The 15,660-nt window shown below is 36.6% G+C and overlaps 1 protein-coding gene across 3 annotated transcripts in view; it reads left to right on the top strand.

Annotated features, from left to right (window-relative positions):
- ASTN1 (astrotactin 1) overlaps positions 1-15,660 on the top strand; it is a 500,602-nt gene that overhangs the window by 412,451 nt on the left and 72,491 nt on the right. For all 3 annotated transcript variants that reach the window (XM_074308443.1, XM_074308444.1, XM_074308445.1), the window contains exons 15-16: positions 4,683-4,787; positions 7,333-7,521. In XM_074308443.1, the coding sequence (XP_074164544.1) occupies positions 4,683-4,787; positions 7,333-7,521 (294 nt within the window). The remainder of the gene's footprint in view (positions 1-4,682; positions 4,788-7,332; positions 7,522-15,660) is intronic.

Raw genomic sequence — 15,660 nt, 5'->3', positions numbered from 1 at the left:
CAGAGTCCATTCATAACCACACCCTCAGTGTATGTGTTGCCCTCCCCCCCTTTGACTACCCCCTTAACAGGTACAGTTCTCAAGAATTACAGATATCATTTTCCCATCTAGGAATGTAAATACAACATTTAAATAATATAGATTTTCCCCTGTTTACCTTTCTATGCTTCTCTTGAGTCCTGTGTTTAAAAATTAAAATTTCTGTCTAGTTTGTTTTTTTTTTTTCAATTGAAATTATTAAAAGTTTCTGACTTCATTGAAGATCCATCACTTCCCAGAAACATGATGTTCACTCTTGCTAGATAGCTAATTATTGGTTGTAACCCAAGGTCCTTTGCCTTCCATAACATGGTATTCCGGGCCTTCCAATACTTTATTGTAGAAGCTTCTAGATCCTGGGCAATTTTCACTGTTGATCCTTGATATCTGAATTGTTTTTGCCTAGCGGCTTGAAATATTTTTTTTTTTCCTCGAGATTGTAGTTCTGAAATATTGCATAAATGTTCCTTGGAGTTTTCCTTGTGGGATCTCTTTCTAAAGGTGATCAATGGATTCTTTCAATGATTATTTCCCTCTTTGTTTCTAGAATATCAGGGAATTATTCTTTGATCTCTTAAACAATGTTATCCAGTCTCTTTTTGTGGTCATGGCCTTCAGGTATATAAAAACATTTAAATTATGTCTTCTTGATCTATTTTCTAGGTCAGCTGTTTTTTCAATTATGGTTTTTACTTTTTCTTCCATTCTTTTTTCATTCTTTTTAGTTTTGTTTTTTTTTTTTTTTTTTTTTTTTTTACTGATTCTTGATATCTCATAGAGACATTAGCTTCCATTTGCCCCATTCTAGTTTTTAATGTGTGGTTTTCTTCAGTTAGCTTTTGTATCTCTTTTCCCATTTGGTTCATTCTAATTCTGAAGGTATTATTTTCTTAAATGATTTTTTTTTTTCATTTGAGCAATTGTATTTTTAAGAATTGCCTTCCTTTTCTAAGCTGTTGACTCTCTTGCATACTTCAAATTTCTTTTCTCACTTCTTTTCTTCTACCTCTCTTATTTGCCTTTTAAAGTCTTTTATGAGCACTTCCAAGAAACCTCTTTAGGCTTGAGATCAATTCATATCAGTCTTTGATATTTCCTCTGTGGACATTTTGTCCTTGTTTGAATTGGTGTTTTGGTTTTCTCTGTCACCATAATAATTTTCTGTGGTCAAGGTTCTTTTCTGTTTCTTGCTCATTTCCTTTCATTTTATTTTGGTATTTCCTCTTTTTTTAACTTTTATGGTCAAGGTAAAGGGGACCCTGTCCCAAGCTTCCTGTACAGTTGTGAGGCTTGACTTTGAGCCCAGGAGCCCCTTGTGCATGGGCAGCTTTAGCTTTTCTTAACAGGAAACAGCTTGGTTTCCTAGAATTTGCCTTCTGAGCTAGTACTGGAGGCTGTTCTCTAGTTTCTCTACTGAGCCAGGACTAAGGGTCTCAGTTGCTGATCTGCCGTGATTTTTCCTCTTCCTGATTTTTTCCACACTGTCTGAGTTGGGTTGAACATTGTTTTCACACCAATTAGACTGCCCTTTCTTGAAGTTTATCCATTCTATCTTGAACTGGAGAATAGTCTCATTCCATCAAACTCTGTTCAGAAGCCTGATTTCATGTGGCTTTTTGAGGGAAACTGAGACAACTTGAGCAGCTTCTTGACTTTATTATGTCATTTTGGCACTATCCCCTGAAGTCTCAGTCCACTTCCCAGAACCATTTCTTCTGAAGCTTTTATTTTGTGTTACCTTTTTTAATTATTTAGCAACCATCAGATGATAGAGTAGATGAAATGATGGATTTTGAATTAGAAAGACATGAGTTTAAATTTTTCCCCAGGGACTTAGTACTTTCTGTGATACTGCAAGATATTTAACTTCAGTCTGTCTCAGTTTCTTTATATGTAAAGTGGGGATCATACTAACATTCATCTTACAAGGTTGTTATGAGGATCTTATGGCATAACATATGTAAGTTTTTTGCAAACCTTAGAGCACTACATAAAATGCTAATGTGTTCTGAATCTTTTTTGTCTCATAGAATTTCAATCACTAAGTATATTTCTTCTGAGGTATTCAAAGGAAAGATAACATGTAGGTAAAAGATTTCAGAAAGGGACTCCAAGGAAGGATGAATTTGTTTGGGATTTCCTCCTGGATGCATCCCTAAAGGTTGTGAAAGAAGAGGTATGATGTGAACTATATAAGAAACTGAGCAGAGAGGAAATTGCACTGGGCTTGAACTTGAAAGACTTGAGTTTGGAGTCTGATTCTTGGTGTTTAGGTGGAATCCTGGAGAAATTACTTCATTTCATTCTATCTGTTTCCCCATCAATAAAATGATGCTAAGAATCCCCTGTACTGCTTAATTCAAAGACTTGTTTCGGAGGAAAAGTGCTTGGTAAACCTTTCTGCATATTATAAATATGAACAGTTAAAATAATTGCAGTTTAAAGCACTTTAAGTTTCACAATGTACTTATACATAGTATTTTATTTGTTCTTCACAACAGCCCAAGGAGAGTGATTCTAAAATTACCCCCATTTTACACTTGAATACATTGAGTCAAATGTTAAGTGATTTGCCCAACATCATAAAGTAGTATATGACTGACACTAGATTTGAAAAAAAGATTTTATTGATTCCCAGTCAAGAACTTTAATCACTGTTACATCTGAGATATGATTTGATGTAGTGAATGAAGGGTAGACAAAGAATAAGAAATGAGATTTAAGACTTCTTTCTGTCCCCAAATACCGGTGTAACCTTCAACTTAATCAGTTGTTGCTATGGGGAACTTTTTTAAGACTATAGATTATAAACAAGCTGCCAATCTGTATTTATGTAGGGAGTTTCCATTACCAGACAAAAATATTTATGCAAGGATATGTTTTCTATCTATCTATCCTTTTATCATCTATCCATATATCTTTGAGTCTATGTATCTATTATATATCTATCTATCCAACAGGTATCTATCATCTATCTTTGAAGCTATCTATCAACATATCCATCTATCATCTTTATGATCTACCCATTTATTATCTACCTCTATCTCAATCATCAATTCATTTATTTATCATATATCACCTATCCATCTATTTACTTGTGCCTATCCATCTGTAATATATGAATGTGTTCAGGGAGAATTAACACTTGTGATGTGATGGCTTGCTAAGCCCTTTTCTGATCTCATCTTCCTTTGATGTTTACCTTCACTTAACAGCTCTAAAAGGCTGTAGTACACACAGCTGCCACACTTTATTAAACCATTTCAGTGGATGACTTAAACCAACTTGAAGATAACTGACCATACTTAAATCTCTTAGTGAGTTAGGAGGATGTCTATCCAAGAAATTGAAGAGTTTCCCTGGCAGAATGGGCAGATGAAAACAATTTGTTCCAATGGTTATAAGGGCTGCTAAAACAGGCTCTGTGGAGTGCTTAGACCTTGGTTAGTCATTAAAGACACTACCATCCATTGCATTCTGAGCCATCACCAGATCACCAGCCATCTTGACTTTTGTCCTTCAACTGGATGACTCAGGAAGGGGGACAAGGCTGATGCCTCTGTGTAACCTTGACTTACTCATATCCGATCTATATGCAAGTCAAGATATTAACCATGGTATCGCTAGTTCTGTTCAAAAACGAAGGATGGTGTATGTGCATTTGGCTTGTTTTCCATAATAAAACTCAGTTAATAATCCCATCCATGCAAGAATCTTTTATTGAACCTGACTGAATACCAAGTTTCTTTGTTCCCCATGAATAAATCTATGTCCTCATCCACTCCATATGTCTTCTAGTTGTTACATCATAACTTTTTTTCAGTAGAGCTACAAACTAAATCTTACAAATGGTCCAAAATATTTGTAAATATTAAGTCTAAGATATAATAAAAGAATATTGCTTATAAAAATTAAAGATGAACATCTTCACATCTATCTCTCCATCATATATCTGTGAATTTGTCTGTCATCTATCCATTAATTATATCATCTATGCATCTACTTATCTATTCATCTATCTATAGATCTATCATCTATCAATGTATACATCTATCATCAATTTATTTCTATTATCTATCAATCTATCCACATGTCTATGTAAAATCTCCAGCATTATGTCTGTCTAAATAGTTGGATGGTTAGTTAGGTTAATGCCATTTAAACACACATACACACACACACACACACACACACACACACACACACATACATGTTCTCTGAGTCTTAACTCTCTAAGGTGTCAAATTATAAACAGATCTCAGTAGATCTCAAATGGCCAAAAGTATTTTACATATTGTTGTTTTATATCTCTCATAAACTTCAGTTCTTAAAGACAGTAGTTTTGTTTTTTGTTTCCCCAACACCAACTATGGAATCTGGAATATAATAGGTTTTTAAATGTTTGTTGATTGAATAACTGATTGTAGGAAAATAAGATTGTATGAAAATCAAAACTTGGAATAGTGTACTATGTAATGTGAACTCCAACCACATTTTCTATGGGACCTTGTGTTCTTTTTAAAGAGATTAAACCAAATAGACTTGATACTGAATGACAGATTCTGGGCAGGGGGGGAGGGGCGCTGTGTTTGATAGGTCATCTTCTACCTCAGTTTTCTAACTATTTTCTCCCTTGTTCCTAGGAATGGTGAACTTTAGTGAGGTGTCTGGGTATCCTCTACTACAACACTGGAAAGTCCGTTCTGTGATGTATCATATCAGGCTCAACCAAGCAACCATCTCCCAAGGTGAGTATCATAAAACAGCAAGTTGGGACACAGAATGACAAAACATTGAAAAGTAATTAAAGAATTTACTTTAGCAAATTGTTTCCTCCCATGTATAAGAGATTAGTGTTTTTATGGCAAAATAGGGATGGCCTAACATGTAACTAAGGTCATATAAATCATATGTTTTGCAGTTTGAAATGACCTTATAAATTATCTAGTCCTCTACAGATAAATAATCAAAGCCCAGAGAATGATCAGAAGAGGCAAAATTTGAACAAAGTTCATCTGTATCCAGAAGCAGTGTACTTTCCATTGTCACTAGTACTTTTTGGCCAAATAATTCCTTGGGCACTGAGCAAAATTTCAAGGACCTTCTGCCAATGTTTGAACACAAGTTTTCTGGCTTTGTTCCCCTCTTCAAATATCTCTTTTATACCAGGATAAGAAATTTGGCCTCTATTTGGTATAATGAGGAATCATGAAGAATTTTTTTAGCAGTAGGATGACATTATTATACCTGTGTATCAGAAAGAATAAGATGGCATCCTTTTATCAGAATACTAGGAAAAGGAAAAGATTAAAGCCAGGAAGTACTAACAGGAGATTATTATAAAAGCTCAGATGATAGGAAATGAGTGATGAGATTAGAGTAAGGAGCATGGGATTGATTAGTCAGAGGTACAGTCAACAGACATTGAGAAGGTACATTTGACAGTATTTGGCAATTGATTATATATGTGAGGTGAAAGATAAATGGGAACCAAAGATGACATTGAGATTACAAGCATCTATTCACTCAATAAACATTTATTAAATATTTCCTATATAAGAGACATTGTTCTAACTGCTCAGGAAAAATGAAAATTGAGTAGCACATGGTCCCCATGAATGTGTACCTGATAGTTTGGAAAAGGGAAGATTTGACTGGAAGAATGGTGGGATTGATACTTAGAGGCAATTAAGAATAGTAAAAGATAGTTTAAAAAAACTAGTTAAAGCTAGATTAGTTGCAGGGATGGAAAGCTTTAAGGTGTCCTACGTGGTGGAATATCTAAGTAGTTTAAAAGCATTTAGAAAGAGTCAGGAACCTGAAAGAGAGAAGTTGATTTAGGGTATCATTCAATAAAACTGAAACTACAAATAGAAAAAAGGGCAAAAAACAAAGCCTTAAGAAATGCTTAGTTTAAGGGTGTAAGGAAATGAAAAAGATTCAGCAAATGTACAGGAGAAGAGTCATTAGAGAGGCACATGAACTCTTGAATAAGTCCTGTATTGCAATTTAGAAACAGATAGGTGTTTTCCCAAATGGATTGTGATATCATGACTTATTCTGCATGACCAAGGGGAACAGAAGTGTCCAGTGCAGAAGTTACACAAAGAAAGATTTCAACTCTGCATGGGGGAAAGAATTCTAAAAAATTAGAACTCTCTAAAAAACATGGGCTGATTTTAAATGCAATGACTTCTACCATCATTAAATATTTTCAAACAGAAATAGTGCCTATCAGTGTCAAAGAGATTGATAGAAACTAAAAAGATCATCTAGTCTGTTATTTATTTTATAGATGAGGAAATAAAGGTGCATAGGGGTTATGGTGGTAGTAAGTTTAAAGGCAAAATCCAAGATCAAGTCTTCCAATCCAGTGCTCTTCTCCACTGTACCAGAGAATTTATGATTTAGGTAATGATTAGGATCTTGAAGGTCTATCCAAGTTCTGTGATTCCATGAGTCCTTTTCATTCCAAATGAGAATTAAATTCCTAATGTATTTCCTGTGATTTCTCTGTGCTGCTTACTGAGATCTCCAGAAAGAAACAATAATGGGCAGGGTAAAGATGGAGAGACTGAATGAGAGAATTACATTGTAAGGAATAGAGGGGGAGGGGGGAATATGAAAGGAAAATGTCCTCATCTCTGTGCATTTGTGGAAGGAGGAAAAAAGATAATAGAGTCAAGAATTTCTAATCTAGGGGAACAAAGCCAGAAAACTTGTGTTCAAACATTGGCAGAAGGTCCTTGAAATTTTGCTCAGTGCCCAAGGAATTATTTGGCCAAAAAGTACTAGAACATGGTCATTACTGATAAGAAGTACAGGGCCTTTTGTGGCAGCTGAAAACATCTAGAAATAGATTGGCCGTGCTTCATTTTGGACCAATCTGGCAAGAGAGACTGTCCTGCTCCTCTGCCAGCTTCCTGCTGCTGAGTGTAACTCAGAATATCAGGCCTTTAGCCAGAGAATGACACAAGAAACTACTTGGTCAACAGGTGGCAAGGCAGACCATTTCTTTTGTGTAACTCAAAAAGTCACTCTGCTTTCATGTGCCGGTGTAGGACAAAGTGAAATCATAGAAAAAGAGGAATAAAATAATCCAAAGGTGAGAAGTTTCTACTTGTAAGAAGTTGCAATAATGTACTTTCTAATTAAAATGAATAATGAAGATTAAATGGCTTGGAACCTAGAAAGAACTAGTCTTCCAAGAGGGGAAAGGTGGGAAAATGCCATCTTTTCTTCTTCTCCTGATGTTTTTGTACCATTCAATCATGGTGCTCTCCTCCTTGACAGCTCTCAGCAATGCCCTCCATTCTCTGGATGGAGCTACCTCTCGGGGAGATTTTGTAGCATTACTTGACCAGTTTGGCAATCATTACATCCAGGAGGCTGTATATGGCTTTGAAGAGTCCTGCTCCATCTGGTACCCAAACAAACAGGTTCAGCGGCGGCTCTGGCTAGAGTATGAGGACATCAGTAAAGGTAGGGGGCCTGCCTATCAGCTGGCCTTGTTTGCTCTTCCAGTACATTCAACCTGGGGAAGTCTAATGACAAAAAGTGGTGTGATTCACCTTAAGTGACTGTGCTCTCCCTTACATTTCAAGGGCATAGGTGTTACTATAATTTTCTTCATAGGAAAGAAATTTAGATTCAATGAGTTAATTAAAAAACATTTAATAATGGTCCTGTGACAAGGACTGCAATATGTACTAACAAAGACAAAAGTGAAAGACACTCTGTCATCAAGAAGCTTGTATTCCAATGAAAGAGACCCATTTGAACATATATAAGATAGGTAGGGTACCTATGATTTCATTAATATAAAGAATTCCCAGATGATGAAAGTCCCTTTATCAAAGGTCACTTAAGGTAAAGGTCTACCATATATAATCTTAGAGTCTTGCACAGAGCTGGGAGGCTAAGAGAACCAGTATTTGTAAGAGGCAGGACCTCAACCCAGGTCTTCCTGGCTCTAAGATAAACTATATATTACCCCCATACTGCCTCTCATAGTTAAGGTCAAAAAGCAATATTTTATAATCAATCTTTTTCCCATTGAGTTAAAGAATACTTTCAAAAGTATTTTGCCTTCACTTCTGTTTGATCTTTAATTAGTCATGGCTATTGCATCTGGTCAGCCTTTCTGTCATGTAATAAATCATTTATAAACAGTAAAAAAAAAAATAGAAAAAAGCAAATCCTTTTGGAAATTAAGGAATTCTTTTACTAATTTACTAATTCTAATTGAATAAACTCTCATATGCTGCACAGAAACTTAACAATGGGGGAATCTACAGTGATTTGCCCCAGGGCATTGAAATTTAGAAGGCCCCAAAATTTAACACATATGTTCCTTGAACCAATCTAGTAAATATGTGCCTTTTTACTGACCAAAGATAGACAATCTGGAGTGAAAAGAATTAGAATTAAGGGATCACTGTGTCCTTTGATGTGGAGTGTAAGGTATGAGAATGTGTTGTGAGAGTTAGGGTTCCACACCCCTTTCCTGCCTTGTTTTTCTTTTCCTGGACCTACTTTTAAAATGACTATGTAGCTTTTGTGATTCATGAAAGAGTGTTTATGACTTGGGAGTTTACCCTGCCTTCTAGCAGAGGGGAATTAATTACCCTTGGTCCATATCAGTATATCCTTTTCATAGCAATTCCAGCTTCCATAGTCAAGTTGCTAGACCACAGACTAATCACCTCTTACCTTAACTGATCCAATAGAATACCTTCTCTATGTACCAAAACCCCTCAGGCATAAAAATATCATGGCTATAGTTTTCCGCAAGAAAAATAAGTTCAATTGTATATATAAGATAGGCTAGGCTAGTTCAGGCCAGCAAAATCTCCACATGTACATGTAATGATCTTCAAGTTAGTTCAAATGGAAGAACATTTATATGCTCATGAATGTTCCCTTTTCCCAGAATTACCACTGTCTTGCAATTTCCAGGTAAAATATAAACTGCTGCAAAGAGGGCTGGGAGCTACATTTTTTTCTTTTCCTCTGAGCAAGGAATCCCATAACCTAAATTGGACTTAAAGGTGATAGAAAATTCTGTGTTGTATGTCGTGCTATTGTTAGGTCTCACTCAAAGTGCTCTTCTTGTCTGAGACTTTTTTTTTCCACAAAGGGCCTACTTTTGAAATTGTTCTATGATTTAATCTTTTAAGAGGCTTCTAGTGATGTCTTTTGATTTTATATCACCTTGATTTCCAAATATATCCTTCCCTCTCCCCCTACCCAGCAAGGTATCACTTGTAAGAAAGAATTTTTTAAAAGAAAGACAAAAAGAGCAGTTCAGCAAAATCAACCAATGAATTAACTGAATCTGACAGTATATGCAAGAATCTTCTAGAATATACAATATTTCTTCCCTACTCATCTCGAGCCACTCCTCTTCTCTTTATCCCCAATTCTTTTCCTATACTCCCCAAAAAGAATCTCTGGGACACTGGAACTCCTCCTACCCCAAGACTATTCTCATTTTCTAAGCCTTTGTAGATTATCTGGGCCAGGTTTTTCTACCCCCAACTCCCTCAGAGCATCAGAGTTATATATTTTGTCATAAAGAAAAAGAAGGGGCAGCTACGTAGTACAATGGATAGAGAATTGGCCCTGAAGTCAAAAGGCTCTGAGTTCAAATATGACCTCAAATATTTAGTAGCTGTGTGATCCTGGTCACTGCATTCCAACTGTCTCAAAAAAAAATGGTATCACTTATAAGAAAGAATTTTTAAAAAGACAAAAAATCAGTTCAGTAAAACCAACCAGTGCAGTAATTGAATCTGACAGTATATGCAATATTCCAGAACCATAGTCTGTCACCTTTGCAAAGAAGGTTCATGGGAATTTAGATCTAGAGCTTGAAGACTATGTAGTCTAATTTTCTCATTTTAAAGGATTTTAAAGGATTGATTCCCAATAAGGTTAAGTCACATGTCCAGAATCAAACAGGTATTAAGTGCCAGATATAAGATTTGAATCCAAGTTCTGTGACTAGGAAGTCAATGTTCTTTCCCAAATTGTTCTTCTTCTCCTCAAGTATTTCCAGCGACTCCCTCAACTAAAGTTTGATTGATAAATTTAAGAGCTGAGTTACCAGAGACCATCTAGTCCAATATTTTACAGATAAGAACACTGAACCTCTAAGTGGTGAGGTGCTTTGCCCACAATCACCCCAATAATAAGTATACAAGGAAAGATTTGAACTCATGTTCTCTTCTCCAGGATTATTCTTTTCATCCTTCCAATATGGTTCCCTGAGGGAGAGGAGGAGAGTTTACTAAATTTGTGTGTATGGGTGAATTAATGAATATTCAGAGATGGATATTTTAGATCAGAGCTTCAGAGGGTCAGCCTATGGTTGTTTCACAGAAGCACAAAGTGCACAAAGATGTTACACACACATACACACACATGCAGTCATAAAGGTATATACTCTCTTCTCCCAGGTCTAAGAGCAGAATGAAAAGGTTCCTATGACATTAACATTGACATTCATCTTCTTTCATTGTGTCTTCCTTAAATTCTAAGCAGCAAAAGCACTGTTATTTTCCCTTTACTTTGATGTGTCCAAGATCACTCTACTTGTGGAGCCTCTCACTTCAAAAGAGACAAACAGGGCAGCCTAAGCTCTTAACTCTAGAGGGAAACATTTTTACTGAGGTTGAACCTTGGCTTCCAATAACTTGATTCTCTACCTTGATCTCTACATGTTCATTTTCCTATTTCTTTACTACTGTTTTTCAGAAATTTAATTTGGAAGATCATTTCTGTTCCTTCCCAATAACTCCGTTTATTGTTACTCTAGTAACACTTCTGCTATTTTCCTTTCTCATTTTACTCTTGGTGTAGATCCCTGGATGTATGTTATTTGACAGGCCATACAAAACTGACATTTTCCTGTGGTTTGGCTTTCCAGTTGTATCTGCTGGACTGATTCAGAGGTGTTTCTATGTCTGGTTTCAGTTCATCAGGAAATCTGGGAACATAGATTTCCCTCCTTTTCTTTCTTTGTGATTATGGCTCCATTTATTCAGATGAGTCAGTTTGTTAAACACAAATTAAATATTAGTAAATATTTATTAAGTACCTACTATGTGCCAAGTTTTGTTCTAAATGCTGGGGGTGAAGAGAAAGACAAAGGACAGTCTCTCTTTTCAAGGTGTCCATAGTCTAATGAGGGACCAACTATGTAGAAACAGATTATATATATGATTAACTGGAGATAATCAATAGAGGGAAGGCAATAGAATTAAGAGGAATTGGGAAAGGTGGAAGGGAAGATTTTAGCTAGTAGTTGCAGGAAGCCAGGATAGCTAGAGGACAAAAAGTATTGGTTTTATGAATATAGAATGTGTAATAAACAACCTCAGTATATTTTGTTCTCTACTGGTTAAATTACCATCATTAGGACAATGTCTTGGTAAGCATATAAGCTATATAGTCAAATGACAACTGAGTCTAAATCTCTGACCTTTCCTAGTTATGTGACCATAGGCAAATAATGTCACTTCTGTAACCTTCAGTTTAACCTCCTAGTAAAATAGGATTTACTTGTGGTACTTGCTTTATAAGGTTATTGTAAAGATCAAGGGAGAATAATAGAACAACATTTTAGAAATGAAAGGGACCTTAGCAACCACCTGATCCAATGTGCAGTTTTATAGATGGTGAAACTGAGGACCAGAAAGTTTATGTGACTTTCCTAAAGTCATAGGGAATAAGGGACCAAGATGAACTATTTTTTTGACTCCAATTCCAGCCTTGTCAACATCTTTAAAGATCTATATAGAGCATTTAGTTGCCTCAGTAGAGATAAGGAAATCTGAGATAGTGCCAAGCATCTGGGAATAATGGGTTCTGTGTGTCTAGGGAGAAAATTTTCAGGGAAATTACAAAGTATCCAAGAATATGATGTCATTATGGGTTCAATTCAATTCAACACAGTTAAACACACATTAACATAAGAAGTAAAAAAAAATAATAATCTATATGTGGTCAATCTGTGGAATTGGCATAAAATGAGACAAAGAAAACTGTTGATAAAATTATGAAGAGATGTCTCTTGAGCAGAGTTTTGCATTAGATGCACCCTAAGTTCCCTTGAAATGCTTAAATTTCTGATTATTTGTTGCTGTGAGTCCATATGAGATGCCAAATCACAGTAAGGGTTAATGAAGCTCTGCAAGGAAACATGTAGATTCCATGTCATAGCTGTTCCAGCAAAATATCTAGTGTTATTATTAATAATAATAACAGCCAGCATTTATGCAACATTAAAATTCACAAAGTGTTCTTGTAGATAATCTTTTTTATTCACCAAAACAACATCATAAGATAGGTATTACTATTATCATCTCCATATTATGGTTCAGACAGAAGTTAAGTGACTTACCTAGCATCATACTACTAGTGACCAAGGCAAGATTTAAACTCAGTTCTTGATTCTAAGTCCAAATTCTATCGCATGTGCTTTGTAGCTCTGGGAGACAGAGAATAGCTAGAGTTCTACTTCTTCTCCCTCAGAGATTTCTGGGTTTCTGTGCTATATTTGGGCTCTGGTCATGGTGTGGTCACTCTGGGAACTTCTGAGTGCTGGGTAGTAAGTACTACCGTGTATAGTAGAAGAAGAAAATCATCCAAGAAAGTTGAAGATCAAATAATTCCTTCCTGACTCTTTCTTCGTCACCATTTCCCTGGGTTAAACAAAGACATGGCATCTCCCCATGGGAAGTCATGGTACACTGAACTTTCTCCTGAGACATTTAAGCAGACTGGGAGAAATATTCACCTTGATGAAATTTTAGGTTTCACTTCAGACCAGGATATTTCTCTGATTGAACCATGCATCATTAAGTAAGTCCCCCCCCCCCCCAAAAAAAAAAAGCTTGTGTGCAGAATCGAAGTGCCTTCTGCTTCCCCCTCCCCCAAGGCAGAAGAAGGAGTTGGAGAAATGCCAATGATCAAGGCTAAAGCTGATAAGCTGATTTTTTTTTTCCATTTCTTAAAGTCAGCAGTGTCTTCAACTTGCTATTCCAGGCAGACCCTACCCAGATTGCATTTATCTGTACTCAAAGGAAGCCCATTTTCCTAGAGGCTATTGATTCTGTGTTGTTTGAGATCTTAAACAGAAAAGAATTTAAGCTAATGGGACAACTCTGGGAGGCAAGATTGAAGACACTTTCACATAACTATAGTCATTTATAGTGTGTGTACACCATAAAATTTAATCATTAATTATATGTTGGTCTATTCTCCGATTGTTTAAGTCTTTAATTTTGGTCTCTCAGCCAGATCTTTGGCTGTTTGAAATAGAGATCATGTCTTACAGAGTGAGTGGTAGCTACCTGGAAGAACTGAGGCTTTGAATCAGGACCCCAAATATAGAGGATGACCCTGCTTTGTTCCCAGGGGATGCCACAAAGAATATCTACATATCTTCCTCCGCTCCTCCATCAGCTCATGCTATCACAAAGCAGATTTTCTCCTAGGCTGCCAGCCCCAAATCCCCATTTTCTGAACACCGTTTTCCCTTTTTAATCTTAGTTATCAAGTCAGACTGAGGAAGCAATCTATTACCCTTCCCAGTGCAACGTTACCCATCAGTTGGACTAACCTTTATACCACCGTATCTCCCTAGACCAAAAATATACCTCAGACATAATAATCTTAGACATATGAACCTCTCCAGATTTTATAGTGTATATGTGTAGTGTGTGTGTGTGTGTGTGTGTGTCTGACTGTGACCCACCTGCTCTCTACGACAAGGTACATAGTAGGTACTTGACAAATATTTGATTGATGGCTAACAAATGAACACTTCAAAATCCTTAAAGATAGGGACAAGTTTTCTACTCAGAATTAAAATTAGGGATGGAAGCATTTCTTCTCCCACTGCAATTTCCTTTTCTGCACAGAGCACTCTGAAACAGTAGAACCATCTTTCTCCCACTCATTTTCTTTAAATATGTCCAGGTGCCCATAAAAAAGCTCTCAAAAGCAAGTCCCCCCCTTTATGTTTTTATTGTTGTTGCCTGGATCATATTGTAGAGGCTTTGTAGTAATACCCATCTGTGTAGGTGAGGCATTCCAAGTGGAAGATCGTCTCTATTTTTAAGTGGATTTCAGTGCAACATGACACTGGTAGAATATAGAATCACAGGATTTAAGAGCTAAAAGACACCTCAGCAGTTATTTAGAACAGCCTATACCTAAAAGAGAATCTCTTTCCCAAGTGATCATCCAGTGGGACCTCTAGTGAGGAAGAAACTACCATTCTACTGCTAACCATCACATTTTTGGATAACATCCCTTGGTAAAAGTTTATTTGCTTCTGACATCAAATCTAAATGTGTCTCTTTGGTACTCCTATCCCTTCCTATTAGTTATGGCCTCTTGGATCATGAAACTTAATATTTGGAAGGATTTAGAGGTCATCTCTTCCAAGAATTTCTAACAAAGGATTCATGGATAGATTATAGGGGATTCATAAGCTTGGATGGAAAAAAAATCTTTATTTTCATAAACTTATAAGTGTACTTTTTCATTTAATTTTCTTCAATTGTAGTTTACTTATTGTAAAAAGGCACACCTAGACAGATACACACACACACACACACACACACACACACACACACAGACATACACAGAGAAAGACAAAAAGAGACAGAGAGAAAGAGAGAGAAAGAGAGAGAGAGAGAGAGAGAGAGAGAGAGAGAGAGAGAGAGAGAGAGAGAGAGAGAGAGAGAGAGAGATCCATCCAGATACAAAGAGAGAAGGGCAGGAACAGAGGGATAAAGGATTTAAGACACTGGAAAAGATAAAGAATCCTCGATCTAGTCCAATTCCTTTCTTTTACTGGAGGAGGTTGAAGGAAATTAGTAAACTCATGACCAAGACCCAAAGCCAAGATGGTGGTCACAGTCCCATTCCTCATTGGCTGACATTGAATGTCAGTGAGCTTTAACCTCAGGTTGTATCCCTTTGAATAATAATAATAATACATAAGAATAACTTCCTCTTGCATAGTGCTTTAGGGTTTACAAAGTGCTGTACCAACAGGTGCCTGAAATGTGACCAAGAATGAATCACCACTTTTCCTCCCACATATAGTGAGATTCTGGTTTCTTCCACAGCAAAAAAAAACACCCCTCCCCATTCCTGGAATGAGCTCTTGGTAGTGGGGGGGAAGCTTTTTGATAAGCAGCTTGGGTGTTATTGCCTTTTAAGTGCAAAGAAGCTGTCAGGCTCATCATCAGAAGAAAAGTCTCATGAAAGAGTCCAGATGTATCAGCATCCCTTTTCCCCTCTGTTTCAAAGCCCTGAACCCCCTATGTACCATGGCCTGCATACAGATGCATACATTTTCTTTTCTTGTTGCCACAGCAGTTGGTCCCTAGCCCTATTAATAACCCAAGTTCAAACAAGAGTGGTTACTAAGATTGTAGAACTTTTTCGATGATGGGATCTTTTTTTGTGGTGGCCTGATTTTGAGAGGTGAGTAATATTTTCAAAGGCAGCAGGTGCCTGCCAATCATATAGAGTCCCAGCCAATATTATTTGACCATAATGTCATAATAATAGAATAACGAATATATAATGATGTGAGAA

The sequence above is a fragment of the Sminthopsis crassicaudata genome, chromosome 4 (assembly GCF_048593235.1).
Source record: "Sminthopsis crassicaudata isolate SCR6 chromosome 4, ASM4859323v1, whole genome shotgun sequence".
NCBI classification, from domain to species: Eukaryota; Metazoa; Chordata; class Mammalia; order Dasyuromorphia; family Dasyuridae; genus Sminthopsis; species Sminthopsis crassicaudata.
The sequence above is the reverse complement of the archived record's forward strand: the minus strand, read 5'-3'. Positions and strand labels throughout refer to the sequence as shown.